A 14,490-nucleotide genomic window follows, 5' to 3' on the forward strand; every position below is an offset into this window, starting at 1 on the left:
AGCAATGCAAAAATATAAAATGACTCTATTAGAAAGCAAAGCTCGCATTCAAAATTCTGCATATAAAAGAGTCCAATAGAGAAGAATTCAAAAATCCATTAAGATATCAAAAGTAAAAGTATGAATGGGCATTTTCTGATGCTACAGTTTGTCAAGATGAAGCTCATTTTATCTGCTTCAATACGTTTGGCAGAGTGTAACGATGCATCATGTTTAATAAACTGAGCATATTTTAATCAGATCTCAAAATCTTAATCTGTAAAGCAGCTACAGCTGTCGAACACGTGGAATGAAAAATAAAATATTACTCTCTAAAATGCTAAAATTTTTACTGGAGCCACGGACTATCAAGCTTCAAGCTTTGGTGGTCCAAATGTAAACTTAAGTAAAAACAGTACAGAAAGAGTGATGTAGTGCCCTTTACAGCCCTTCTTTACTGTGACACTTGTGATGTTCACTTTTCTCGTGAGTTGTGTTGTGGTGTTTCCTGAAGGCATCGTTTCAGATGAAATATGAGCCGGACTTTCTCGACTAACTGAGGAAAATGGCACCACTCACCGCCAGGGGGGTAAAAAAAATATTGATAGACTTGAGTGTTGCAGTATTATGTTTTGTGTGGTTCACTCTAGGTTGTGTTTGAACCCCCTGACTGTGAGATAGCAGTGCTGTTATCTGTCCTCGCTGTCCTGGTTGCATTAAAAAAGCAAACTTTTAACTTGAGCTGCACAGTATGGTAATATATTGCAATTATTTTGACTGAAATTGTGATGGGGGAATGATCATTTTTACATCACAATTTTAATTTCTACTGAAAAAGAATATATTAAAATCATAATGGTGTGATAGTTATTGCGGTCTGTGCTGAACAAATGTGTTTTCTTTCATTTGGAGAACAAGATTTTTAGGTCAGGTCATCTCTGCAGCACTGCAGTACTTCATTATAATGCTGTTTTTTCACACATTGTTCCTTTAACACAAAAAAATGTGATTGGGGTCCGATTTCACAAAGATGTTTTAGACTAGTCTGCAGTGTAAATTAGTCCACAACAAGTTAGACCATTTCACAAAAACAAAGGCTGACTGACTGTAAGCAAACACCTTTGTTACCATGGTAACAATCAGTATCACCCAACAACAAGAAAGAGGAAAGCACTGGTCATAATTTGTGGTTTTGCTAACATTATTATGGAGAGAACAATGATTTATTTGTGTCTCGCAACATATTTTTATATCTTTTTCTGAACATCTCGATACAGTGGGATTAACACTGTTTCACTGCAGTTCTTTTCTGTATCAGACTTGTCGCGCTCTTCACTAAACTTTACAAGGAAAATTACCTTGTAATTGTTGAATTCATCCAGAAGACACACATTTTCTGCTGGGATAAACGGAGCTGAGTGTGGTTGGAGGAGGTCACTCAGTCAGTCATTTTTTATTTTGAAAAGGTCTTAATTTACCCAGAATTCATTGCGCCATAGTCATACTTAAAATAGTCAGGAACTAAAATGATGAATTTAGACATCTGTCTGACGTTTATCTGTTATATGCAGAGTATATCTTTGTGAAACCGGCCCTTGGTTCTAGTTCTGCAATTTGTATATTGCACCAGAACACATTGCGACTCTGATAATATTGCAATTAATTGCTTCAGTAGCCCCGACATATCGATGGCTAGCCAGCGACGCAGGCACACAGGGATCAGGATTTTGTGTAACAGTTGTGTTGGTAAAAGCTCGGATTACAGGAGTGAAACTTGGTGGCCACAGACTCTTTTTATGGCTAAGTGTTTTGTCTTTAAAATGTCAGAGGAACCACCATCACAATCTCCTAGAACCCAAGGTGACAATTAAAGCCCCATTATATTAGATTCTATTCTACTCAAACTATATCTAAGTATAGTACTTGAGTAAATGTACTGAGTTACTTGGGCACAGAGCAGTGAAGCATGAGACGGAGGGTCTGGAGGGTTGATGGGGGTTGTGTGTGAGGGGGTGTTACTGTACCTCCTGGGCGGAGAGGAGAAGCAGCTGCTGAGTCCTCTGCTATTTCCAGCTCTCTCCTCTTCCTATCCTACCCTCTCATTTTCCAAAACACTGCTTTTTCACCCTCCGCCCGCCTCGCCTGCCTCATGTGAAGCGCTCCGGCGGCTCTGCCTCAGGCCGAGGTTGTGGCGAACCGCTAAATGAGCAGTTATAGGACAGCTCCCAGCCCTTTGTCGCGAGACCTCAAGACCCTCATTTGTGTGTTTTCGGTCCGCCCGTTCCTCAACCGCTCTGATCTGGACTTTGCCCCCTAAACAGTCCTCCCTCCCTCCTTCCTTTTCCTCCTTCTCCTTCCTCTCTCTCTCTCTCTCTCTCTCTCTATCCACCCAGCTTTCCATCTGCTTCTGATGGCAGTGTTTCTACCTGAGCGCCTCGTCACTCTGCCAGCCTATCAGCAGTCGCTGTCCTTTTTAATCTTTCTTATGACCCCTGCACCATATGCTTGCACACACGCGGATTTCAACCTGAAACTATTCATAGGGATTCCCAAGATGCCTTTTCATGTCTGTTATTTCTCCAAGATCTGCTGTCTGTCGGCTCGTTACATGAATAAAACATCTCCGAATTGAATTCATCAAGCAAATGATATCACTGAGTCGCAGGAAAAGGCTGGACCACCTTAAAAGAGTCACAGTGTGAAACCTGATTTTCTCCTCTGCCGTTTTGATTGCAGGGTTACAGATGTTACAGATGTGACTGTATAGACGGGATGAAGCTCGGACACATTCAGTCTGTCTGTGCACCCAGTTCAAATGTCAAACACCCCGTCTGTTATACAAACGTACACTCTTAGAAATAAAGGCTCCCGGTGTCTCTGTAGCCTAGCTGGTAGAGAATAAATCCCCACTCCTCTGAGGCCACAGGTTCGATTCCCACCTGTGTGCTGCATGTCATCTCCCCGTCTCTACCTCCTTTTCCCGTCTTCACTTCTGTGTCAAAATAAAAGCATGAAAAGCTCCAAATATATGTATTTAAGAAAAACAAGGAAAAAAAAAAGAAATATGGGCTCCAGAAAGGTTCTTCCTTAAGGACTGAGGTTCTACCCAGAACAGTTTGCTTCTGAAGAATGCTTCTCTGAAGAAAGGGTTCCTCGTGTTTTTTTTTTTCTAAGACTAAAGGTTCCATTAAGAACACTTTTCATCAAAAGAACACTTCCTGGATGAATGTGTTCTTCAAGGATGGCTGAAATCCTCAAAGAACTGTTTCTTAAAGGGTTCTTTGTACCATAATATAAAAGGGTTCTCTGTACAACCACCTGGATTGTTTCTAGATAAAACCCTTGGAATATAAAGGGTTCTCATTAGAACAGATAAAACCCTTGGGGATGTAAAAGGGTTCTCAGTGGAACCCTCAGGGTGTTTTTTATGTATGTTAGGTGGTTTTTATTAACACCCTTGGAATATAGTAGAACTTCCTGTTTACATGCTGGAATCAAAAGCTTGGAATATAAATGGGTTCTAATTAGAACTCCCTATTTGCATTCTAGACAAAACCCTTGGAATGTAAAAGAGTTCTCAGTAGAACCCCCTGGGTGGTTCTAGAAGTGGGTTCTTCGTAGAACCCCCTGGACTGTTTCTAGATAAAACCCTCGGAATATAAAAGGGTTCTCAGTAGAACCCCCAGGTGGGTTCTAGATAGAACCCATCAAACATAAAAGGGTTCTTGGTAGCACCACCTGGTGGGTTCTAGGTAAAACCCTTAGCATATGAAAGGGTTCTTGGTAGAACTCCCTGCTTGTCTTCAAGATAAAACCTTAGAATTTAAAAAGGTGTTTGGTGGAACCCCTTGGTTGGGATCTAGATAAAACCCTTGGAATATGAAAAGGTTCTTGTTAGGACCCTCTGGGTGGACTCTTGCAAACACCCTTAGAAAGTGTAAGGATACTGGATAGAACCTCTCATAGGGGTTCTGGGTGAAACCTTTCACAGTTGGTTCTAGATATAACCACTCATGTTTGGTTCTAGCTAAAACGCTCTAAAAGGGTTTCAAGTTGAACCTTTATAAAAGGTCCTACCAGGGACCGTCAAGGGTTCTCCTTTGGGGACAAGGTGAAGAACGGTTTATATTTCTAGTTAGCACCTTTATTTGTCAGAGTGTAATGAAATGTAAAGGACCAGGCAGCCATGAATTATTTAATCATGTCATTTTTTTCCTCTTGTCTCATCTGTTATTCCTTTTTTAGTCCCACTGGGCGATTTATTGTCTCTAACCCTCGCACTGTCCAGGCGGGGGACTGATTTTTTTTTCTTTGTGGACAGATTGGTGGCATGACTAACAGGAATATTTGTCTGTGTGATTTGCTGTTACAGTGGGCGAGTTTGTGAGTGACGTGCTGCTGGTTCCAGAGAAATGCAAGTTCTTCCACAAGGAGCGTATGGACATGTGCGTCAGCCATCAGCAGTGGCACGGCGTGGCCAAAGAGGTAAGGGGAAGGAATTACTTCATAGGAAACAGTGGGAGGCTGTATCTCAGAGCTGATAGCAGAGCGATGGAAAAGAAAAGTCCCGTGGGAAGAGGAAGTCTTATAGGAATAGTTCGGATAATTAGAAATGGGGTTATGTGCGTTACTTTTCAATAGTCAGTGTATTAGTAACAGTAGATGGTTGTCGGTACGAAGCTAAGCAATTTACTGGGTCAGCATCAAAACATATTTTAGCCATTTAAAAAAGCCTAACCTCAAATAATCAATATCAGGGTCTATGATCAGGACTGCGTCCATAGCAACAGTCTGTTCTTCCTAGCAACGCTGTGTTCTACATAGCAATGGAAATAACAGAAACAGAAATAACAGACCTTAGAATGCTGTAATTGACCAACCACTATCTAACAAAGCCATGTAATAAGTTAAGGATATTTTCACTGCTTTACCTCACCATCAGACAGCCTTTTCTGACAGGAAACCACTGTAATATAGGCTAAATATTGCTCACTTTTGCTAAACCAGACTCCACTGGCGAAACCAATAATTTTATCTCACAGAACACAGGAGTTGCTGGCCTACCGCTGCATCAATCTGTTAAGTTTGTTTGTGTTATTGTGTGACTCTGGTGTTATAAAAAGTTAGTTCTGATTCACCAACGTCACATAATAACAGAAAATAAACCAACAAATCTAGGCAGCAGTGGAGCAGCAACTCTTGTGTACTGCAAGGTAAAATTACAGATTTTGCCTATGGAGTTTGGTTGGTTTGGAGACAGTGATATCTGGCTTACATTACAGCAGTTTCCTCTCAGGAAAAGCTGTCAGATGGTTAAGTAGTGATGAAAATCTTCAAAATATACCATGCACTTAAAATGATACAGAGTTTTACATTTTTAAGTGGTTAAAATACATTTTGCTGCTGGCCCTGTCCACAGCAGTGCATTGCTTAGCTTCCAAGCTGCTACTACTCTACTTTTCCAAACTTGGGGGCGTGTTGAACGCCATCTACTGTTGGTAATCAATAAGTAACTCACACAACCCCACATCAAATAATACGCAGTATCCCTTTAAGCATCAACTGAACTTTTAGAAAATAAACTAAACTAATTTTAAGTCCCTTCTCCCTGTCATACTGGTCACACTTTTATTACTTTCCAGTCTTTCCTTTCCCCTCTCTAATACCTTTACACCTGTCTCTGTGAGTCTCTGAGGTCCTCTGATCACACGCTGACTGGGAGCCCTCACATTTCAGCTGCTAATCAGATTAGTGTTGTGGCTGTAATGCAGCTAATCCCCCCTTGGGCAGCTCCAGAGCCGGCCCTTGGGGGCCACTCTGACCACGACAGTAAGAGCGGCAGTTTGCCGAGCCCATCAGCCGTCTGCTCTCGTCTCTTCCTGCCTCGTGTTTCCTGACTCTTTACTCTTCCCCGACATGTATTACAAATACAGTATCATCTGCAGCCTTGCAGCCTGCAGATAGTGCAACATCCAGAGGCACAAACGACCTACAGTCGATAACAAATGTGTTACAGCCAAGCAGTAATAAATCTTACCAGTGGGAAAATCTGGGTAAGAAGAATGATTCAAAAACAATCTCGGCTCCCTCGCCAACTGCCACTGAGATGTTCTTAAGCAGGGCAGCTAATCCTCCACTGCTCCACTGGAGTTTCTCAGCAGCCATCAGTTAGACTGAACTCGCACTCGGTACCTCCGAGTAGCTATATGAAGCACAGCACTGCTGAAAAATAGCCCAACAGTTAACGGACTGCGACTTTTTCGGTGTGTGGCCCATTGATCATTTTAGTCGTTGTGTGACAAGAGAAGTAGCTCTAAAATCAGTGTGTCTATATTCTGCAGGTGGATAGATCTGTTACTATGTCAGGTAACCGCAAGAGACTGGAACTACAGTAGAAGTTATAAAATAAAACCTGGCAGCATCTCTGAGGACAGATACAGCTAGAAGTGATGAAACCATCTGAAATTTTTATACCATGATAATAGAGACCATGAAAATGATCAGTTATCAATTATCTGTATTATTGTGGTATTAAAATGTGCTGAAAATACAGGGGCTGCCCCCAGATAGTTAATAACTCGAAACATTAGTCAGAGCCCCAGTAGTCGACTGAGTTTCTTCAAGTTGAGTATTGGTTTTAAAGCTGAACAATTAATCGAAATTTATCTAAATTTCAATATGGGCTGCGGCAATTTTCAGATCAGGTCGTAATATGTGCTGAATGCAAAATGTGTGTCAAACTACCATTTTAAATTAAATATTGTGCTGTAAAAATGTAGGAAAGCATCTGTGTTTGGTAGAGATTCTTGCAAAACCCGCACCATAATATTCATGAAAATGAGAATAATGATGTAAATATTAGCATTCCCTCTAATATCACAAATCATTTTGTAATTGCAATATGTTTTCAAAATAATTGCAATTAGATATTTTTTCAAAAATTTTCAGCCCTTATTTTTTTCTTTTGTCAGTCAGTGTGCATTATGGTTACAGGATACAACAGATAGAACCTCACAAAAATGCACATTTCAATGATAAATTATAGGAAATCCTAAATATATTTTTATATTAGCTGGTGCACTTATGAAAAAATATCCTCGGGGACCACATGCGCTGTCGGTTGACTGATGAGAGAAGATTAAAAGTGTGGTTGGTGAACAAGTTTCAGTTCTCGTTTTCTATCTGTGTCATTGTACACAGAGAAATGCAACAGCATGACAGGCTGTAAACTTTACAAACTTGAGTGTCTAAATCACCACAAACCACAAAACTAACTTTGATTGAAGAGGAGAAGCGTAATAGAAAGGCAGAGCAGCGTGACGCGCTGTCAACCACCTCATCCAGGCGCACCAGCAGAGCGCATAGAGCAGGTGACGCTTGCTTATTTGCTTGTTGTTTGTGCTTGTTTCTGCCACTAATGGGCTCATATTGTTACTGTTAGCGTCTGACAACATTATGAAAATGATCACTTCATTAAGAGACTTTATTTTAAACAGTAAGATAAATTTTGTTTTATCAGAAACAGCTGTTTAATTGCTGTCGCCAAACTCACCAGACTCCTTTTGCATCATCGTGAGCTTCATTCAAACTTCACAGAAAGTAAATAAATCTTACCAAAAACTTCTTGGTTCATCTTTCCACTGTTCCAACAATCACCAACTCTGGTTTGAGTTAAGTAAATACGATGTAAATTTATGACATAAAGGAGCACAGAGGTGATGCTGGACAACAGCTACAGTCCGGGGAGAGGGAGAGAGATACGCAGGTCTGCTGATTTAATAACTGGACCACAGGAGGAAACAAACTTTTAATTTTTCTGGCTGTGTGAAAATCTGATATTTTCACATTACATATGATGATGAAAGGCATTAAAACACGAGTCTGACTGGTAAGACATGTAGGCTCATGTAGGAATGGGCACATTGCACTGTAAAAAAAAAAAAAAAGAAAAAAAGAAAAAAGAAAAGGATGAATCATCAAATATTCGTATAGGACAGCCAAATCTGATTCACCTAAAGACAGTCCTCATCGGAGGAGCCCTAGTGAAGACTGCTGTAAAATGTTTGCAATTATAATAATATTTATAATAACTATTTAAGAAATACCTGAAATTATCAGAAATATTAAAAATGTAGAGGTGAAAATTTGCCCATAATGCTAAAAGTCTGTAAGTGAAATGTTTTGTGTTTAATATTCTTAGAGGGACAAGCAGACAATAATATCATGTGACTGAATTCATTGATCTTCCCCAGTTTCCTCCCACCGTGACTCACACGCTCCTCCATCTGGCAGATTCATTGATGTAGTCTTTTATCTTCCCCTCGATGAATAAAGGTTGAACAATTGTCACCTTGTCAAAGCCGAAGTTGATGCTTTAAAGTGGCGAGAGTCCTGAGAAGCACAGCGGCTTCATCAATCCGGAGCCCTGTGCCATGTTCAGTCAATATCATCACTGGCTCACTTCTTCCGTCCTGTCAGGCCTGTGCCAAGAGCTCCATGGTGCTGCACAGCTACGGCATGCTGCTGCCCTGCGGCATCGACAAGTTCCACGGCACCGAGTACGTGTGCTGCCCTGCCTCCCGCACCGGGGAGTCCGCTCCACCTTCCCTGCCGTCCCAGGAGGATGACGAGGAGGAAGAGGTAGAGGATGAGGAGATTGATGAGGCCGACCTGGTTGAGGAGGAGGAGGAGGACAGGTGAGCAGTTAAAGTCCGTTTCTGTAGGTGTGTTTGTTTTCATGATCATGGCGTGTCTGTGTGATTGGACTGGGCAATATATCAATACTGTATCATATCATCATAGATTTTAGATATCATTATATAAGTGTTGTGTTTTTTCCTGGTTTTAAAAGCTGCATTTCAGTTAAAAGATGAATTTTCTGAACTTGCCGGACTGTTCTAGCTGTTCTATTAGGCTGGGCTGCATTAACGATGATTAATTTTTATGGTCTTGTTAAATTGTGGTCTAACTTTAAATTATGTTGCTCCCAACTTTTAAACTTAAATTAATAAAAATTAAATTAACCATAGTATTTAGTAAGTATTAACTTTAAACTTAGTCTTGAGGAGGTTTAACTTTGAAATAACTGTTTTTTTTAAGATGGATTAAGAAAAATAATTAAGCCCTTTAAAGTTTTATGAAGAATAAAAATGAGTTTTATGATGTCTTTCGTCTTTGTTTCACTCCAGCTGATAATTCGGGCAACAAGTGTCTCTCGAAGGAGGAGAAATCAGGCTAAAGCTTCTCTGCCAAGTCATGATGAATGCGCTAACAAGGCTAACTAACTTTTTAGCTAGCTAGGACATAATGCAGTGTTTTGTTAACTTTTTAGCTAGCTAGCAAACAATATAACATGTTTTTTCTTTTCAGCTATCATGCAAACAGTGCATTGTTTTGTTAACTTTTAAGGTAGGTAGCAAATAGTGTGACATTTTATTAAATCTTTAGCTAGGAAGCAGACAGTGTAATGTTTTGGGGGTTTTTTGCTAGCTACCAAATAATGTAACATTTTGCTAACCTTTTAGCTAGCTAGTAAACAATATAACATTTTATTTTTTATTTTATTTGGCTAGCTAGAAAACAATATATACTTACTAGCTTAGTCCCAACAGCGCTTTACATATTTATTTGTTTTAATTTAAGCAGGCTTCTTCATATTGATTAAACTCTTTTTAATTTTGGTTTACATCACTAAACTTAGTTGAATTAGTTTTTAATTTTGCAGCAGAACTCTGCTTAATTTTAAATCTTGATTTATTCATTTTAAACCTAGTTTTGATTAGATTAGTCTTTGTTAATACAACCCAGTCTTAGCCATTATATCCACATTATTGATGATTATTTATTAGAAATCTCATTGTGTTATGATTTTGCGAAAGCACTAATACTTTGATTTTATCCATATTTCCCAGCTCTTTTTGAGAATTTACCGTGTTATTTTAGACAAAATGCATTTATTGAGATACATATTGTATATTGTGGAATAGCTTAAAAACATGGAGGTATTATTTAGAAACCATATTGTCCAGCCCTACTGTGAAATATGGACAGCGAGATATCTGCTGTGTTGTGAAGGGCAGCTATTACTGTCCACCATCTGGCTGAATTAAAGTGTTGTGACATTGACCTATGGCAGCTGCTCTGCCTTGATAAATCACTTCTCTTCCTGGCTTCCACCCCTTCACTCAATCACCTCCGTCCCTCCCCTCCGCCTTCAGCGAGGCACCAGCTGATGAGCAGCCCACACAAAAGGAGGAGCCAGTGGACGAAGAGGAAGAAGATGAGGAGGAGTACCACTATGTCTACGAGGACGAGGAGGCAGAGAAGGGGTATGAGGACGAGAAGAAAGAGAGCAGCAAAATGTCAGAGAGCCAAGACGAGGACAAGACTCTGCAGGAAGTGAAAGGTTTGTATTGAGTTGTTTTAAATGAACCATGTACCATCTAGGGCTGCAACTAATGATTATATTCATTATCGATTAATCTGATGATCATTTTCTTGATTAATCGATTAGTTGTTTAGTCCATGAAATGTTTCCCAAAGCCCAAGATGACGTCCTCAAATGTCTTGCTTTTGTCCACAGCCCAAAGCTGACATAGAGGTTTAAATAAACCAGAAAATATTCACATTTAAGAAGCTGAAGTCGGAGAATTTTAATTTCTTTTTCTTAAAAACTGACCAAGCCAATTATCAAAATAGTTGGTGATTACTTTAATAGTTGACACCTAATTGATTAATTGTTGCAGCTCTAGTACCATCCTCCTTCTATCTCTTTCTCTCTTCCTAATTGGCACTTTGCCGACCACTTAAATATAATCAAGCCTTTTTAACTTTTAAACTATCGGCTATATGCTTAAATCTCAGCCAGACTGTAATGAGATCAGTGTATGCATCAGCAAATCTCCCTTTTTTCAGCTCACAGCAGACACTGTGAGGTACTGTCCTGCCTTATCAGGGTACAAGGACAAATCATCCTGCCTTATTTGTAGCCAAACTGCTGCAAAATCCTGATCATGATGTACAAACAGGAGTTGGTTCTGTACTTTTATTGTTTTGTTTTGTCTTGTTTAATTCACTTACTGTAAATAAAGATGGACTCCACATCTCTATCTCCTCCCACTGTACAAAAATGAAGCCAAAATATCTTGCATATAAATGCCGCCATCTTGCACTGGTGACGTCATTTGGAGCCAGAGTGATCAGAGTTTCCGCCCACAGAGTCAGCTGTCAATTATGACGCGAAACCTGCTTTTTATAGCATCGAACAGCAACTTAAAACTAAGCTGATCAGAAAAATGAACACTTAAACAAACATTAGTGTAAAAAAAGAAGTACCAAAAATGACAGAAACCACTTTAGTACATGCAAATACATCATAACTTTGTGGAATCACTGTCCACATTTGTATGCATTAGTGCCAATTAATGTAACCAGTATACTAATACAGTGACGTTGATTTAAACGATTATTTTAGGAACCAAAAAAGTTGTACCAGGGTATGGATTGGATCTCACAACTTTTAGGTATTGGAGAGGAAACTATACATTTATACAATATTTAGATAACTTTTAGCTAGCTAGCAAACAATATAACATTTATATAACTTTTAATGTAAATGATGTAACTTTATTTTTAACTTTTAGCTAACAATTGAACAATGTAACATTTTGCTACCTAGCTAGCAAATAATTAAATATGTTTCTTTTTTACTTGTTTTTTGTTTTTACTTTTTAGTTAGATAGCAAACAATACAATGTTTTGTTAACGAATACAGACCACCTGAAAGGTTTTCAAGGTGGTCAAGATATTTTGGCTTCAGTTTTGTGAAGTTGTCATGTTGTCCATCTCTACATATGTCAATGGTCCAATCATATTTGTAGATGTAGCAGCAGTAAGGAGTGTTTGAAGGTAGTTTCTCTGAGTGTTTGTAATTGCGACTGGAATTAAGTGCTGCCCCTAGTGGCCGGATGATCTAACACGCTGTCCCCTGGCAGCGGTGTGCACCCTGGAGGCTGAGACCGGCCCCTGCCGTGCGTCCATGCCCCGCTGGCACTTCGACATGAGCCAGAGGAAGTGTGTGCGCTTCATATACGGGGGCTGCGCCGGCAACCGCAACAATTTCGACTCAGAGGAGTACTGCATGGCCGTGTGCAAGCGCCTGAGTAAGTCTCACCTGACAGAGGCCGGTCTGAAAACACCACTCTATCTCTCTCTGTCTGTGTCTCTGCTGCCGACTCTCTGACTCGCTGAAAACTCTGTAGGATAATCTAGTCTGTCGCTGACTTTCAAGCAGAACACCTGTTCTGCAGTCTTCAGCTGTCACTCATCAAATCACTACAGCTGCTGTTACCATGCCACCTCCACAACAACAATCACAGCAGCTCACTCAACTTCACTCACCGTCATTCTCTTTTGTTGTATCATTCCACTGATAGACCAAGTGCTGCAACTAATGACTTTTTAATTATTATAATGTGTCACTTATATTTTTAATTAATTGTTTTAGCTAGAAAATGTCAGGAAATATTGATTATTCATCACAGTATCCCAGAGCCAAATGTTCAAAATCCAAAGATATTTCATTTACAATAATTTGAATCAAATCTTCACATTTAGTTTGTTTGGTTTTGTTGCTTGATGAATAACTTGCTGGTTAATTTTCTGTCAACAGATAAATTAATCCATAGTTTCAGCAAAGTATCACTGAATAAAATGCCACTTAGCATCTAGTTTTTCAGTAATAAATAGGCTGTTTGTACCATAATAGAGCCTGATGTTTTCATATATGGCACACACTGGTTCATTAGGTTTGGTTAATGCTCTTAATTAAATTGGAACTGTCGGAATATTCAGTATGAACAATATCAGACTGAAATAAATTCAACTTTTATCACCTAATTAACTGTTATTATATAAATAAAGTATTGGACACTATATGAACCCACACAGATACTTATATTTGTGAGAACAGATTGTTCATTTCAGGACTGTCAGCGTCTAAACATTGATTGACCAGCACACTTCCTACACAGCGGTCACTGAGGGTCTCAAACCTCAATATGAACCGACCAAAATCTGTCTGCAGCATAAATATTGGAAAACTATTGAGTATAGAAAGCTGATGTTGATTGTCTTTACTTATTCTACATCAGGTCATTGTCTTAATCAGAATGTATTTTTATTACCAATTTGCAACAAAACTACACTTATAAATGATATATTTTTAGGGTATTAATTATGCTGTAAACACTTTATAATCATATCATATCATCATAATCATTAATAAACTGTCATAAGGAATTAGGTAAAAAAGGGCAGCAGTGACCTTTTTCGTACCGAGAAGTGAACACACGTTTATCTGTCAAAGATCAGATCTAAATGCTTACTGAGTTTTACTTTGTCTTCTCCATCAGCTGTTACTGCATTTAACCACCGTCAGCAGTTCTTAATGGACAAAAAAGTTTCATTTGGCATCAAATTATCAGATCAAATGATCAGATTCATACACTCAGGTTTTGGTAATAATGTTTACCTCAGCATTTTCAGCAAGGACAATTTTACCCTTCACAATAAGGCTCCTGTTTGCCAGTTAAAAAATGTTAGGAAATGTGTCTTCTTTTATTAAATTAAAGAAGGTTTTTACAGAAAAGCTTGTTTAATTTACTCAAAGTAATACATTATAGAAAAGTATGAATCTGGTAGCAGCACAAAAACTTATCATATCGTTTTCTGGAATGAGTTTAAAATCTGCTTAACTGTCAGATCAGGTCAAGACCTTCCAAATAAATTTAAATAAAACTCAAATAAATAAAACTCAATGCAAAATAAAAAATAAAAAAAGCATGTGTTAGGACAGTTTTGAACATTTAAGAAAGTTGGGGTCTTTTATTAAATGACAAAAGTTTTTGTCGAAAACAAATGTTTATTTTACTCAAATTAATACGTTTTTAAAAAGTATGATTTTAATATTGCTACTAAAACTCGTGTATCAGATTGGAACTAGTATTGAAGAATTTCAAATATTATCTTGCTCAATGGACAAATGAGGTCAAGATCTTTCAAGTAAATTTAGAACTTAAATTGAAGTAAAAACTCAATGCCAAATAAAATAAAAAAAACATTAGTTAAGACAAGGTTGAACATTTAAGAAGGTCGGCTTCTTTTATTAAATGAAAAATGTTTTGTAGGAATGTTTTTTTTTAAGTATGTTTTTATTATCACTACCAAAACTTGTGGAACTTGTATTGAGGAATTTCAACAGTCAAATTAGGTCTTTCAAGAAAATGTGTAAAACTAAAATTAAGGTCCAAAAGTACCAAATAAAAATCATGACAGTCTTCTTTTTCTTAGTTTAGTATTTATTTGTAAGTGTGCAACTTCAAACACACTTTTTCTTCTTTGTTTTCCTGCCAGTGTTCATTCCTGTCATTTGTTCCTGCTTCTGCCTGTCTGTCTGTCTGTCTGCCTGTCTGTCTGTCTATCTGTCTGTCTATCTGTCTGTCTATCTGTCTG

General features: G+C 38.6%; 1 protein-coding gene across 5 annotated transcripts in view; it reads left to right on the forward strand.

Annotated features, from left to right (window-relative positions):
* Positions 1–14,490, forward strand: part of aplp2 (amyloid beta (A4) precursor-like protein 2) — a 104,720-nt gene that overhangs the window by 61,748 nt on the left and 28,482 nt on the right. For 4 of the 5 annotated variants that reach the window (XM_084717442.1, XM_084717439.1, XM_084717443.1 and 1 more), the window contains exons 4-7: positions 4,352–4,464; positions 8,458–8,669; positions 10,194–10,384; positions 11,973–12,140. In XM_084717442.1, the coding sequence (XP_084573568.1) occupies positions 4,352–4,464; positions 8,458–8,669; positions 10,194–10,384; positions 11,973–12,140 (684 nt within the window). The remainder of the gene's footprint in view (positions 1–4,351; positions 4,465–8,457; positions 8,670–10,193; positions 10,385–11,972; positions 12,141–14,490) is intronic. The other variant, XM_084717444.1, reaches the window with a different exon arrangement.

This window comes from Lutjanus erythropterus, chromosome 4, assembly GCF_056507025.1.
Source record: "Lutjanus erythropterus isolate fLutEry1 chromosome 4, fLutEry1.hap2, whole genome shotgun sequence".
NCBI lineage: Eukaryota > Metazoa > Chordata > Actinopteri > Lutjaniformes > Lutjanidae > Lutjanus > Lutjanus erythropterus.